Below are 14,200 nucleotides of genomic sequence, written 5' to 3' on the forward strand. Positions count from 1 at the left end.
GCACAAACTTGGCCTACATGGGAGATCAGAAAGGAAGAAGCCTCTTCTCTTCAAAAAGAATATCAAGACACAACTGACGTTTGCCAGACAACACCTGGGTAAAGACCAAAACAACTGGAACAATCTGGACAGATGAGACAAAGGTGGTGTTTGGTCGCAATGCCAGACGCCATGTTTGACGAAAATGAAACACTACCTTTGAACAGAAGAAACTCATACCAATCGTAAAGCATGAAGGTTGTGGCAATATAGTTTGGGGCTGCTTTGCTACCTTAATGTTGGGAAGTTGGCCAGGCCCTGAGTCATCCATGAATTATATATTGATTGATATGAGCAACTTTTTTACTCCTATGAAATTAAATGAAATTTTATTGGTCACATATACATGGTTAGCAGATGTTAATGTGAGTGTAGCAAAATGCTTCTGCTTCTAGTTCCGACAGTGCAGCAATATCTAACAATTCCCCAACAACTACCTAATACACACCAATCTAAAAAGGGGTGAATGAAATTTGGGGTCACTCAGAAATGTCATTGTTTTTGAAAGAAAAGCACATTTTTTTGTCCATTAAAACATCAAAATGACCAGAAATACAGTGTAGACATTGTTAATGTTGTCAATGACTATTGTAGCTGGAAACGGCTGATTTTTAATGGAATATCTACATTGGCGTACAGAGGCCCATTATTAGCAACCATCACTCCTGAGTTCCACATGTTGTTAGCTAATCCAAGTTTATCATTTTAAAAGGCTAATTGATCATTAGAAAACCCTTTTGCAATTATGTTAGCACAGGTGAAAACTGTTGTGGTAATTCAAGAAGCAATAAAACTGGCCTTTTATTTAATGAAGCTGCCAGTTGAGGACTTGTGAGGTGTCTGTTTCTCAAACTAGACACTAATGTACTTGTTCTCTTGCTCAGTTGTGGACTGGGGCCTCCCACTCTTTCTATTCTGGTTATAGTCAGTTTGCACATTCAGGGCTCAAAGCACCCAGTTTATAATATGATATAGAATACAGCTCTATTGTAATGCTGTATTCTGCATGTGCTGCCACTTACACTGGTTCCATAAGCTTGGCTTGATTGCTCTGTAATCTGAAAAACACAGAGAGCAGGTTTACTTTTTGCAGAAACAGACTGGCACTGATATAATAATACAAATGTTGAAGGCTGAGACTTGTTTGGGGCACCAGTCTTTGTGCCATCATGCCACTTCTTGTCATGTTTGGGATGAAAAGGAGTGGCACGATTGCACAAACAGATCACTGCCCAGGCTATGGTTGGTCGATGAAGTAATGAAATGCTATTAATAGTATAAAGAGCACAGTGCAGTACGGTACAGGTTCAACAGGTGTGTACAGTCAGTATCCACACCTACTCACTCACCTGTGATTCAGCACAACCTGGTTATTCACCTGGCGCCATGTTAACCCCTCCACATACTCACTGAGACCCTCACTGACAGACAGACAGAAAGCAGAGAAAGGAGAGAGAGAGAGAGAGAGAGTGGTTCAGTTAGTAGAGCATGGCGCTTGCAACACCAGGGTTGTGGATTTCTCCCATTAGTCTCTGCAGATCCGCTCAAGCTCTGTCAGGTTGGATAGAGAGCGTTGCTGCACAGCTATTTTCAGATTTGTCCAGAGATGTTCGATTGGGTTCAAATCCGGGCTCTGGCTGGGCCACTCAAGGACATTGAGACTTGTCCCAAAGCCACTCCTGCATTGTCTTGGCTGTGTGCTTAGGGTCGTTGTTCTGTTGGAAGGTGAACTTTCAAACCAGTCTGAGGTCCTTAGAGCAGGTTTCCATTAAGGACCTCTCTGTACTTACATTCAAAGATGAACGGAGGGAAATTACAATGACCCACCCTTGACATTGAGGGTTATGGTGTCGGGGTTACTGACCGACCATCATCAACATCGCTGACTTTGGAGTCAAGCAAAAGTGACTGACTGGAGGTGGCGATGCGAGTCAATGCAATGGAGCCTGAGGTAACGCTAACCAGTCATGACTGTTGTTGACTAGGATAGCGTTAGACACTGGACAGCTTTGTTGCAACTCTAGTTGAAGGTAACTAGTGTGGCAAACCTCTTCAAGGTTAGGAGCGTTTGTCACAAACTAAGTGGTAAACTGTCACCAAATCACCCAAGAATGAGAGTTCTTTCGAACAGGACAGTACCTGTGTGTTTGTTTCTCCGTCCTGGTCCACCCAGGCCGTAGGCGAGGTCAAGGATAGCAGGGTTCGGTACACGAATCGGGTTCTCGGTAGGTCCAGGTCCAAACGCCAACAGGTAAGTCCAAACAATCCAGCTCATACACGGTAAATCCAGCCAATCTCTATAGTCTCTTTCTCTATTGTTCATAGCTCCTTCCAGCCCTCTCTCTTTTCTTCCTGGTTTTTCTTGACCCTTTATCTGTGAGTCGGCTCCACCTTCTGAGGGTTCCCCTTGCTTCTGGGACTTGTAGTTTTGGCGGTCGGCCATTTTGTGATCTGTAGTTCTGACAGGGGTGGCCATTTTAGTGATCGGGCAGAGCCCGTTTATTAGCTCTGCTCTCACATATCTGCCACTTATCACTCGACCCCCTTCTTTGCCACATATCTCTCCCCTAGATCCGACCCCCTAGGTCGGGCTACCGCAGCAAAATATGCATGCATGCGGGATAACCCATCCGCGTTTCCCATTTCCTTCCCTGCTCTGTGTTTCAAGTCAAAATGAAACGGTTGGAGACTCAAAAACCACCGCATCACCCGAGCGTTCTTCTCTTTAGCCCTATGCATCCAGGTGAGTGGGGCATGGTCACTGATGAGGGTGAAGTGGCGCCCCAGCAGGTAGTACTTCAGGCTTTCTAGAGCCCACTTTACTGCCAGCGCCTCTTTCTCAACGACTGAGTAGTTGGTTTCCCGTGGTTCCAGCTTCCTGCTTAAAAACAGGATGGGGTGTTCCACCCCTTCTACCTCTTGGGATAGCACTGCTCCCAAGCCGACCTCTGAGGCATCCGTCTGAACCACAAACTCTTTCTCAAAGTCTGGTACCACCAGCACTGGGTTACAACAGAGAGCCTCCTGTAATGTCCTAAATGCTTTGGTGGCCCTTTCATCCCATTTGACCATGTTTGGCCCTCTGGCTCTAGTCATGTCGGTAAGTGGGGCGGCCACTGTGGCATAACTTGGGATGAACTTCCGGTAGTAACCGGTCAGCCCTAGGAAGGCTCGGACCTGCTTCTTATTTACTGGTTTCGGCCATTCTCTAATTGCCTTCACCTTCTTATGTTGGGGTTTGATTAACCCTCTTCCCACAGTGTATCCCAGATACTCTGTTTCCTCTAACCCCACATAACACTTGGCAGGGTTTGCCGTGAGCCCTGCCTTTCTAAGGGCATCTAACACTGCCTGTACCCGGGGTAAGTGGGATTCCCAATCTGGGCTGTAGATCCCCACGTCATCTAAATAAGCTGCGGCGTATGCCTTGTGCGGTTTTAGGACTTTGTCCATGAGCCGTTGAAAGGTTGCTGGGGCCCCGTGTAAGCCGAATGGCATGACAGTGTATTGAAACAAACCGTCAGGTGTTGCAAAGGCTGTCTTTTCTTTGGCCCTGGGGGTCAGAGGAATTTGCCAGTACCCTTTTGTCAGATCAAGGGTCGTAATGTACCGAGCATGACCAATTTTCTCCAGTAGTTCATCTACTCGGGGCATGGGGTAGGCATCAAACTTTGAGATTTCATTTACCTTCCGAAAGTCGTTACAGAACCGCAACGACCCATCGGGCTTGGAGACCATCACAATTGGGCTAGACCACTCACTATGTGACTCTTCAACCACTCCAGCTGTCAACATTTTCTCAGTCTCTGCTCTAATCGCGGCCCGTCGAGCCTCGGATACCCGATATGGCCTCATACTCACTTTTCTCCCTGGTAGGGAAACGATATCATGAGCCGTAACCTCAGTTCGGCCAGGTACCTCTGAAAACACATCTCTTTTTCTGGATCAGGGCCTTTACTTCCTGTACTTGCGCTGGGGACAGAGTGGGTGAAATATTTACTTCGGCTGTCTCCTGAATGTGTGTGGGGTATGTGACCATTAGTGTTTTCTCTCTCTCCATGCTTTTAACAGGTTTATGTGATAAATCTGTTCCTGGGGCCGTCGACCTGGCTGTCGGATCCGATAATTGACTTCTCCTATTCTCTCCAGTACTTCATATGGCCCTTTCCATGTGGCTAGTAGTTTACATTCTACTGTGGGGATCAGCACTAACACCTTATCTCCCGGTTGAAATTCCCTCAGGGTAGCCTGCCGGTTATAAGTGTGCCGCTGGTGTTCTTGTGTTTGTCTCATGTGCTCTCTGACGATGGGCATGACTGTGGCTATCCTGTCTTGCATTGCCGTGACGTGCTCTATGACACTAGTATACGGGGTGGATTGGTGCTCCCAGGTTTCCGGGCGATGTCTAAGATTCCCCGGGATGCCTCCCATATACCAGCTCAAAGGGAGAAAACCCCAGCGAGGCTTGAGGAACCTCTAATGGCAAACATCAGATACGGCAACATGCAATCCCAGTTTTCCCATCCTTATCGATTACCTTCCTGAGCATTGACTTCAGGGTTCGGTTGAATCTCTCAACCAGCCCGTCCGTCTGAGGATGGTAAACCGATGTCCTCAACTGTTTCACCTGCCACAGTTTACAAAGGTCCGCCATAAGGCGGGACATAAAGGGGGTCCCCTGGTCGGTAAGGATCTCCTTTGGAACCCCTACCCTGGTGAACAAGAGCACTAATTCCTTTGCGATATTTTTGGAAGTCATCGTCCGAAGGGGAATGGCTTCTGGGTAGCGAGTGGCATAATCTAGAATGACCAGAATGTATTGGTGCCCTCTGGCGGATTTGGGTAGTGGGCCCACTAAATCCATCGCTATCCTCTCAAATGGCGTTTCGATTATGGGGAGTGGCACTAATGGGCTTCTAAAAGCTGGTCGGGGAGCTGTTAACTGGCACTCCGGGCACTCTCCACAATGCCGAGCCACTTCAGCTTGAATTCCTGGCCAGTAAAACCTCCTTACAATCCGGTCTCTGGTTTTATCGATACCAAGATGTCCACCCAGAATGTGCCCATGAGCTAGATCCAGTACTGTCCTCCGGTACCGAGTGGGAACCAACAACTGTTCCACCACATCAACCCCTATTTTCGAGACTCTGTACACCAAACCCTTTTTCAGGATGAAGTGTGGAAAACTATTAGGCATCATCCCACCATTTATGGGAGTACCATCTACGACCTGCACATCTGCTCTGGCTTGTTGCAGGGTTGGATCCTGGTTTTGGGCCGTCCCAAAATTAGTCAAGGACTCTGCCAGGTCTGCTGGTTCTATATCGTCGTCCTCTGGATTCAGATCGACCCCAGCCCCACTAGTACCGGGCTGTTCGTCATCAGCGAGGTTTGCCACTTCATCCTCCTCCTCCCCTACTAGCACCTGTGATGTTGTCCCCTGGGAGACCTCTTTTCTTGGCTTTGGTTGAAGGCCCCATGCTTCTTCCTGCTTGGTCAGGGTTGTTGGATTCTCAAATATGCCATTCTTGTGGCCTAACTTCGCAAAGTTAGGAAAGTCTCTACCCAATATTACATCATATGGCATCTTTGGGACCACGCCAACCTCATAATCCAGCAGACCGTCCTCTGTTTGTATGCTCACTAAGGCCGTGGGGTACAGACGGGTATCCCCATGAATGCATGTAACACTGATATCCTGTCTTGTATCCAGTTTATGATTCGGCACTAGGCCTGCAACGACCAGGGTTAGCATACTGCCGGAATCCAGCAGTGCTTCAACCTCTTTCCCTTCAATCTTCACCCTGCACATATGGTTGTTTCTTGATCTTTCAAGTACAGTGGTTACAACAGGACATGCATACCGTATATCATCTTCATTTTCACCGAGGTTACATTGCATTGGCTCTTCTTTAATAGGGCAATAGGCTGCAATATGTCCTGGTTGATTACAATTGTAACAGATAATAGGGGTTCGGGGGGAGACCCCGACACCCAGTCCCGGTTTCCGTTTTTTCCCTTAGTGTCTTGGCCTGATTCTGATTCTTTCCTCATGGCCCCATGCTGCTCTCTTCCCCCTCTATATGTTGGGACAGCCTTACCCTGTCCGCTGGTTCGCCCATGCCTGGGGAACGGGAATCTTTCCTCCTGTGCCTGCTCAGCTGTTCTTGCCGTACAATACCGTTCAACCAGGCCCACGAGATGGTCGGCGGAAAATACCTCGTTCTGGCCAACCCATCGTCTCACTTCTTGGGGTAGACCTCGCTGAAACTGGTTGAGTACGATGGTCTCGACAATCTCGGCGGATGACCGGGTCTCTGGTCGCAACCATTTCCGTGCCAGGTGAATCAAGTCGAACATCTGTGTTCGTGGGGGTTGTCCCGGTCGGTAGGACCACTGGTGGAAGCGGTGTGCCCTCACGGTATCGGTCACTCCCAGTCTAGTCAGGATCTCCCCTTTAGTTTATCGTAATCCTGTGCTTCTTTCAACTCCAGGTCGAAATACGCTTTTTGAGCGTCCCCTGCCAGGTATGGTGCCAGAAGCCCTGCCCATTCTTCTTTCGGCCACTTTTCCCTCTCTGCCGTCCTTTCGAAGGTGGTAAGATATGCTTCCACATCATCCTGCGCTGTCATTTTTTGAAGAAAATGATTGGCCCTCCTCTGGGAATTTGCAGCTGGTAATTGAGCCCCAATTTGGTCCGCTAGCCCCTTTAGGCCTTCTCTTAACTCCTGGGTGTTTCTCTCTTGCTCTTCTCTGAGTAGCTGGTTGGTGCGGTGCTGGATCTGTAACGTGTCCTGATACATTCGCATTGCATCCTGATGAACTATTTGTTGAGCTCTAGTTGCCTCTTGTTGGGCGGCCGCCGCTTGTAACAGGGCCTGTATGGCTCCCTCCATACTCATTTTCGTGAAAACTGTCCTAACCAAACAAAGCCATAAAAAAAAACCTGACTCCCCTTTGGAGTGCTAACTGAACATTTATTTAATTTTTCCTTCTACCTAACCAGTGGTATGTTAGTCCATGCCCGCATCCTCTACCACGTGTGGCAAACCTCTTCAAGGTTAGGAGCGTTTGTCACAAACTAAGTGGTAAACTGTCACCAAATCACCCAAGAATGAGAGTTCTTCGAACAGGACAGTACCTGTGTGTTTGTTTCTCCGTCCTGGTCCACCCAGGCCGTAGGCGAGGTCAAGGATAGCAGGGTTCGGTACACGAATCGGGTTCTCGGTAGGTCCAGGTCCAAACGCCAACAGGTAAGTCCAAACAATCCAGCTCATACACGGTAAATCCAGCCAATCTCTATAGTCTCTTTCTCTATTGTTCATAGCTCCTTCCAGCCCTCTCTCTTTTTCTTCCTGGTTTTTCTTGACCCTTTATCTGTGAGTCGGCTCCACCTTCTGAGGGTTCCCCTTGCTTCTGGGACTTGTAGTTTTGGCGGTCGGCCATTTTGTGATCTGTAGTTCTGACAGGGGTGGCCATTTTAGTGATCGGGCAGAGCCCGTTTATTAGCTCTGCTCTCACATATCTGCCACTTATCACTCGACCCCCTTCTTTGCCACACTAGCTAATTGTGTCTTAAGTGTTTTGTGTAACACCCCTCAGCAAATAACATTGCTAACTGCAACACAATTTATCTGTGTACCCCTGTTATTAGGTAATATTAGTTTACAGATTCTTTTGTATTGTTTTGTTAACTCCACCTTGTTTAGTTAGACTGAAGTTGACATAGCTGTTTGCTGAAAAATAAATGACCCTGTATTTGCTGTGTGTGTGTGTGTGTGTACACAAAGCATACAACAGGTAGCCTGTTTATGACAACTGATATATTTGAGTTCAGTCGTCTTAAGAAAACGTGTGTTTGTTTTCAGGATGACATCTCCATCTCAGAAAACGTTTTCATCCTGGAGGAGACTGTGCAGGAGGCAGGTGATACATGCAAGTCCATGTTATTTCTAAGGCTATTGTTTATTTCAAGTATATGCCGTGATTATTGAATATAACTACAGCCTAATAGATGCCTTAATCGTGATCTACCAACAGGAAAGAAGGTTTAGTACAGCATGCCAAACTGACCCCTAGGTGCCAGAGTGTTCCTGTGCTGCAGTGGAGAAGAGGTCCACTTGGACCATAACTAAAGAGCTCAGGGCCCAGCTAGATTGTGCTCACGACCATCAGTATACAACCGAGTCCTGCCCCTATACGCCACAGATGGAGCTGACGGAGAGTGAGATCAGTGAAGACCAGAACTCGCTGTATGAACCTGAGAGCTCAGAATCACAATCATCACAGTTCAAGTCAAGATATACTATTGATCACTTTGGGGGAGCGGGCTGGTGTTCCCGAAAATGAAGAAGGAGCAGGTCCTTCAACAGCGAAATCAAAGATTCACCCTCCCATAAAGGGAATCTGAGTGGAATGGATTTTCCATAGATTTCTTTTTTAACCTGTTTTAATGGATGTGCTACCTTGTCCCGGTTCTGCTGTTTTAATGGATGTGCTACCTTGTCCCGGTTCTGCTGTTTTAATGGATGTGCTACCTTGTCCAGGTTCTGCTGTTTTAATGGATGTGCTACCTTGTCCAGGTTCTGCTGTTTTAATGGACGTCCTACCTTGTCCAGGTTCTGCTGTTTTAATGGACGTCCTACCTTGTCCAGGTTCTGCTGTTTTAATGGACGTGCTACCTTGTCCAGGTTCTGCTGTTTTAATGGACGTCCTACCTTGTCCAGGTTCTGCTGTTTTAATGGACGTCCTACCTTGTCCAGGTTCTGCTGTTTTAATGGACGTCCTACCTTGTCCAGGTTCTGCTGTTTTAATGGATGTGCTACCTTGTCCAGGTTCTGCTGTTTTAATGGATGTGCTACCTTGTCCAGGTTCTGCTGTTTTAATGGATGTGCTACCTTGTCCAGGTTCTGCTGTTTTAATGGATGTGCTACCTTGTCCAGGTTCTGCTGTTTTAATGGACGTGCTACCTTGTCCCGGTTCTGCTGTTTTAATGGATGTGCTACCTTGTCCCGGTTCTGCTGTTCCGACTCTCTCAACCTATTAATGCTCAGCTGTGAAAACACAACTGACATTTTCTCCTGAGGTGTTGAACTGTTGCATCCTCTATAACCACTGTGGTTATTATGTTGATGTAAAAAGGGCTTTTGTAAAATACGATTGATTGATTGTTTGCTGTGCTGGATGCTGTGTATTCACTAACTTTCTGAATGATGGAAATGTTTATAGTATCTGTAACATATTTTGGTGTGTATTTAATCTGCATCTTAACTTATTAAAGTGACAATCAGCAGTAGAACCAATAACAAGGTGTCTCCCTGCTCCTCTTTGGTAAAAAGCTGAGGGATGGGCCTGGATAAGTGTAACCACTCAAATTCATAGAGAGATATAGATGCAAGGACTGACCATCCATGATATCAAAATTGTAATCCTGTTTGCAAAATTGTGATCTGTTTCCACTACCATGTACTCAGTTCTCCTTGGATAAAGGCGTCTGCTAAATGGCATATTATTAAAGTCTACTTTGACACTGCCAACTCGTTGCCCGTGTGTGTACCATTCCTTTCCAATAGATGGCAGCCAAAGCTAGTTGAAGTCACTACTCCAGCGACATGGGATTAGTGCGCACCGAAAGTAGTTAACCTGTTGTAATCGTGGACAAGCTAACTAACATTATTTTTACATACAACCCAGGGATTTGATCTATGTCTTAGGCTAGGCTAGATTTACTAAAGTACTTTTATTCAGTGCCTTCGCTTCTGGCTATCCGCGCTTTACGGAAGAAACGGCCGTACACCTCGTCCAATTATCCCTTGTGCCGATAGGGTGAACGAGCGATAAACTGTCAGCCTGTATGCTTTGCAAAAAAAATCATTTGAAAAATGTGTCTGATACCGAAACTAAATCACAATGTATTTATAACGAGCAAATGAGATTTCATTAATCATGATGCTGTCTGCGATTACAACTCTAAACGTAAATGTGTTACCAAAGTGCCAAACAGCGCTGACGATAAACTTATTCATTTATTTATTTGTGTGTGTGTGTGTGTGTGTGTGTGTGTGTGTGTGTGTGTGTACTTTGGTAACACATTTACGTTTAGAGTTGTAATCGCAGACAGCATCATGATTAATGAAATCTCATTTTAAACAATAGTGGGGCATGCTCGTTATAAATACATTCCTAGGGCCTTGGAACAGTGGGTTAACTGCCTTGTTCAGGGACAGAACGACAGATTTGTACATTGTCAGCTCGGGGATTCAATCTAGCAACCTTTCGGTTACTAGTCCAAACAATACAATTTTCACCAATTATTTAACTGGCATATCGTCTGCTGACTGGTTGTGTAACCTCTTCTGCCAGGAAGTCCTTCATAAGGATTAGTAACACAATAAATACATCGCAAGACAGACTGACAGGAACCTCTGACTGGATGTAATACAGCCACTGAGATGTTGCACTGTATCGGCTTCAGTAGGTTTATTGGCTCCCTAACTAACAATTATTTCATTCTCTGAAATAAACTAATTCTCAGACTTGGAGCAACTCTGTAAATTCAGCCATTTTGTGGTGTTCCAAAATGCTCTCCCCTGCCAGTGACGCAACAATGCCAATATGGTGATGTACACTTACAGTCAGCCGGCTTTCTATATCATAGTGTTTCCATTCCCCTTTAAAGACTGTTTGTACATAGTCCCCCCATTTTAGGGGAGAAAAAAAATATTGGGACAAATTCACTTGTGTATTTAAGCAGTATAATGTTATGTATTTGGTCCCATATTCAAAGCATGCCATGACTACATCAACATTTACATTTTACATTTAAGTCATTTAGCAGACGCTCTTATCCAGAGCGACTTACAAATTGGTGCATACACCTTATGACATCCAGTGGAACAGCCACTTACAATAGTGCATCTAAATCTTTTAGGGGGGTGAGAAGGATTACTTACCCTATCCTAGGTATTCCTTGAAGAGGTGGGGTTTCAGGTGTCTCCGGAAGGTGGTGATTGACTCCGCTGTCCTGGCGATCAAGCTTGTGACTGGTAGCATCCACATTAATGTAGAAGTGTTTAGAAACAAATGATACTCTTATTTATCATAAAAGTGACTCCAAAATGACACCACACATTATTTACCATTCATTTCTATTGGGCAGAAAATAATCTGAAACACAATTAAAACAAACTGCTAATGCATTTAGCAAATGTGTAGAACTTTAGCCACACATTACAGTACAGCATCCACCCAGCTTTAGCCACACCTTACAGTACAGCATCCACCCAGCTTTAGCCACACCTTACAGTACAGCATCCACCCAGCTTTAGCCACACCTTACAGTACAGCATCCACCCAGCTTTAGCCACACCTTACAGTACAGCATCCACCCAGCTTTAGCCACACCTTACAGTACAGCATCCACCCAGCTTTAGCCACACCTTACAGTACAGCATCCACCCAGCTTTAGCCACACCTTACAGTACAGCATCCACCCAGCTTTAGCAACACCTTACAGTACAGCATCCACCCAGCTTTAGCAACACCTTACAGTACAGCATCCACCCAGCTTTAGCAACACCTTACAGTACAGCATCCACCCAGCTTTAGCAACACCTTACAGTACAGCATCCACCCAGCTTTAGCAACACCTTACAGTACAGCATCCACCCAGCTTTAGCCACACCTTACAGTACAGCATCCACCCAGCTTTAACCACACCTTACAGTACAGCATCCACCCAGCTTTAACCACACCTTACAGTACAGCATCCACCCAGCTTTAACCACACCTTACAGTACAGCATCCATCCAGCATTGTAAAACATGTTTTCTTACTTGCGAGAGAAAGATGTGCAGCATGAGAAGACAAGCCTTTGATGAGGAGAAAAAAAAAATGAAACAATAGTGATGACAATAAAAACCTTTTAAAAAGTTCAAATGTAGGCTACAGCTTCTCAAATGTCATTACCAGCAGAGAACCATTCCCCCAGCGATTACTAAAGCAAGTAACCAGTGTTCACACTCTGGAGAAGAAGAAAAACACTAATTAACAACCAACAACATGAGATGAAGGAAAATTAATTTCTGCTAAATAAGTAGTGTAACTACAGTACCAGTCAAAGTTTGGACACACCTACTCATTCCAGAGCTTTATTTTTAATATTTCCTACATTGTAGAATAGTGAAGACATCAACTATAAAATAATACATATGGAATCATTTGAAATTTTTCAAAGCAGCCACCCTTTGCCTTGATGATAGCTTTGCAGCTTTAAAAGTGAATTGGTGGAATTTATTTTCTTATTAATGCATTTGAGCCAATCAGTTGTGTTGTGACAAGGTAGGGGTGGTATACAGAAGATAGCCCTATTTGGTAAAAGACCAAGTCCATATTATAGCAAGAACAGCTCAAATAAGCAAAGAGAAACGACAGTCCATCATTACTTTAAGACCGGTGAAACTCTGTCCTTTGGTCTGATGAGTCCAAATTTGAGATTTTTTACTTGCAACCACCCTGTCTTTGTGAGATGCAGAGTAGGTGAACGGAGGATCTCCACATCATTCACCACAGTCGAGAGTGGATGAAACATTAATGTTACATGTCAGTTACAATACTAGCTCAGCACTGAATATACCATAAATTCATTGTTTTCTGTTAAGTTAAACAGCATTTATTTTGCCAGTTACATCTGTCATCTAAATAGCCAGTTCCTGCTCTGCTTGCTTTTACAACTCAGTGATAGAAGGCAACAGATACAGTGCATTCGGAAAGTATTCAGACCCCTTGACATTTCTCAAATTTACTTAGCCTTCTTTTTTCCCCCTCAATCTACACACAATACCCCATATTGACAAATCAACAGCAGGTTTTTCTAAATGTTTGCAATTTATTTGATTTATAAAACTAAAATCACATTTACATACAAATTCATACCCTTTACTCAGTACTTTGTTGAAGCACCTTTGGCAGCAATTACAACCTCAAGTCGTCTTGGGTATTTCCTATTTGTTTTATGTAACCTTTATTTAACTAGGCAAGTCAGTTAAGTACCAATTCTTATTTACGAAGACAGCCTACACCGGCCAATCCCGGACAACGCTGGGCCAATTGTCCCTATGGGACTCACACTAACTACCGGATGTGATGCAGCCTGGATTCGAACCAGGGTGTCTGAAGTGCCGCCTCTAACACTCTGAGAGGCAGTGCCTTAGACCGCTGCGCCACTCGGGGGGCCCCATGACGCTACAAGCTTGGCACACCTGTATTTGGAGAGTTTCTCCCATTCTTCTCTGTAGATCCTCTCAAGCTCTGCCAGGTTAGATGGGGAGCATCGCTGCACAGCTATTTTCAGGTCTCTCCAGAGATGTTTGATAAGGTTCAAGTCCAGGCCCCGCTGGGCCACTCAAAGACATTCAGAGACTTGTCCTGAAGCCACATCTGCGTTGTCCTGGCTGTGTGCTTAGGAAGTTGTTGTTGTTGGAAGGTGAACCGTCGCCCCAGACTGAGGTCATGAGCGCTCTGGAGCAGATTATCACGGATCGCTCTGTACTTTTCTCCGGTCAACTTTCCCCTCGATCCTGAATAGTCTCCCAGTCCCTGCCGCTGAAAAACACCCCCATAGCATGATGCTGCCACCACCATGCTTCAAAGTAGGGATGGTATTGGCCAGTTGATGAGTGGTGCCTGGTGTCCTCCACGTGACACTTGGAGGCCAAAGAGTTCATTTAGGCCAAAGAGTTCAATCTTGTTTTCATCCGACCAGATAATGTTTTAGGTGCCTTTTGCCAAACTATGTGGGCAGTCATGTGCCTTTTACTGAGAAGTGGCTTCAGTCTGGCCACTCTACCATAAAGGCCTGATTGGTGGCGTGCTGCAGATATGGTTGTCCTGATGGAAGTTTCTCCCATCTCCACAGAGGCACTCTGGAGCTCTGTCAGAGTGACCATTGGGTTTATGGTCACCTCCCTGACCAAGGACCTTCTCCCCCGATTGATCGGTTTGGCCCAGGCAGCCAGCTCTAGGAAGAGTCTTGGTCGTTCCAAACTTCTTCCATTTAAGAATTATGGAGGCCACTGTGTTCTTGGGGACCTTCAATGCAGCAGAAATATTTTGGTACCCTTCCCCAGATCCTGTCACAGAGCTCTACAGACAATTCCTCCGC

General features: G+C 45.6%; 1 protein-coding gene across 3 annotated transcripts in view; it reads right to left on the bottom strand.

The window, feature by feature from the left end:
* LOC118384900 (globoside alpha-1,3-N-acetylgalactosaminyltransferase 1-like) overlaps positions 1 to 14,200 on the bottom strand; it is a 47,186-nt gene that overhangs the window by 18,346 nt on the left and 14,640 nt on the right. For 2 of the 3 annotated variants that reach the window (XM_052520505.1, XM_052520504.1), the window contains exons 2-6: positions 12,007 to 12,061; positions 11,874 to 11,909; positions 10,992 to 11,081; positions 1,389 to 1,460; positions 1,062 to 1,097 (exon numbers count right to left, since the gene is read on the bottom strand). In XM_052520505.1, the coding sequence (XP_052376465.1) occupies positions 1,062 to 1,097; positions 1,389 to 1,460; positions 10,992 to 11,081; positions 11,874 to 11,909; positions 12,007 to 12,020 (248 nt within the window). In that variant the 5' untranslated portion in view covers positions 12,021 to 12,061. The remainder of the gene's footprint in view (positions 1 to 1,061; positions 1,098 to 1,388; positions 1,461 to 10,991; positions 11,082 to 11,873; positions 11,910 to 12,006; positions 12,062 to 14,200) is intronic. The other variant, XM_052520506.1, reaches the window with a different exon arrangement.

Source organism: Oncorhynchus keta, chromosome 6, assembly GCF_023373465.1.
Source record: "Oncorhynchus keta strain PuntledgeMale-10-30-2019 chromosome 6, Oket_V2, whole genome shotgun sequence".
NCBI lineage: Eukaryota > Metazoa > Chordata > Actinopteri > Salmoniformes > Salmonidae > Oncorhynchus > Oncorhynchus keta.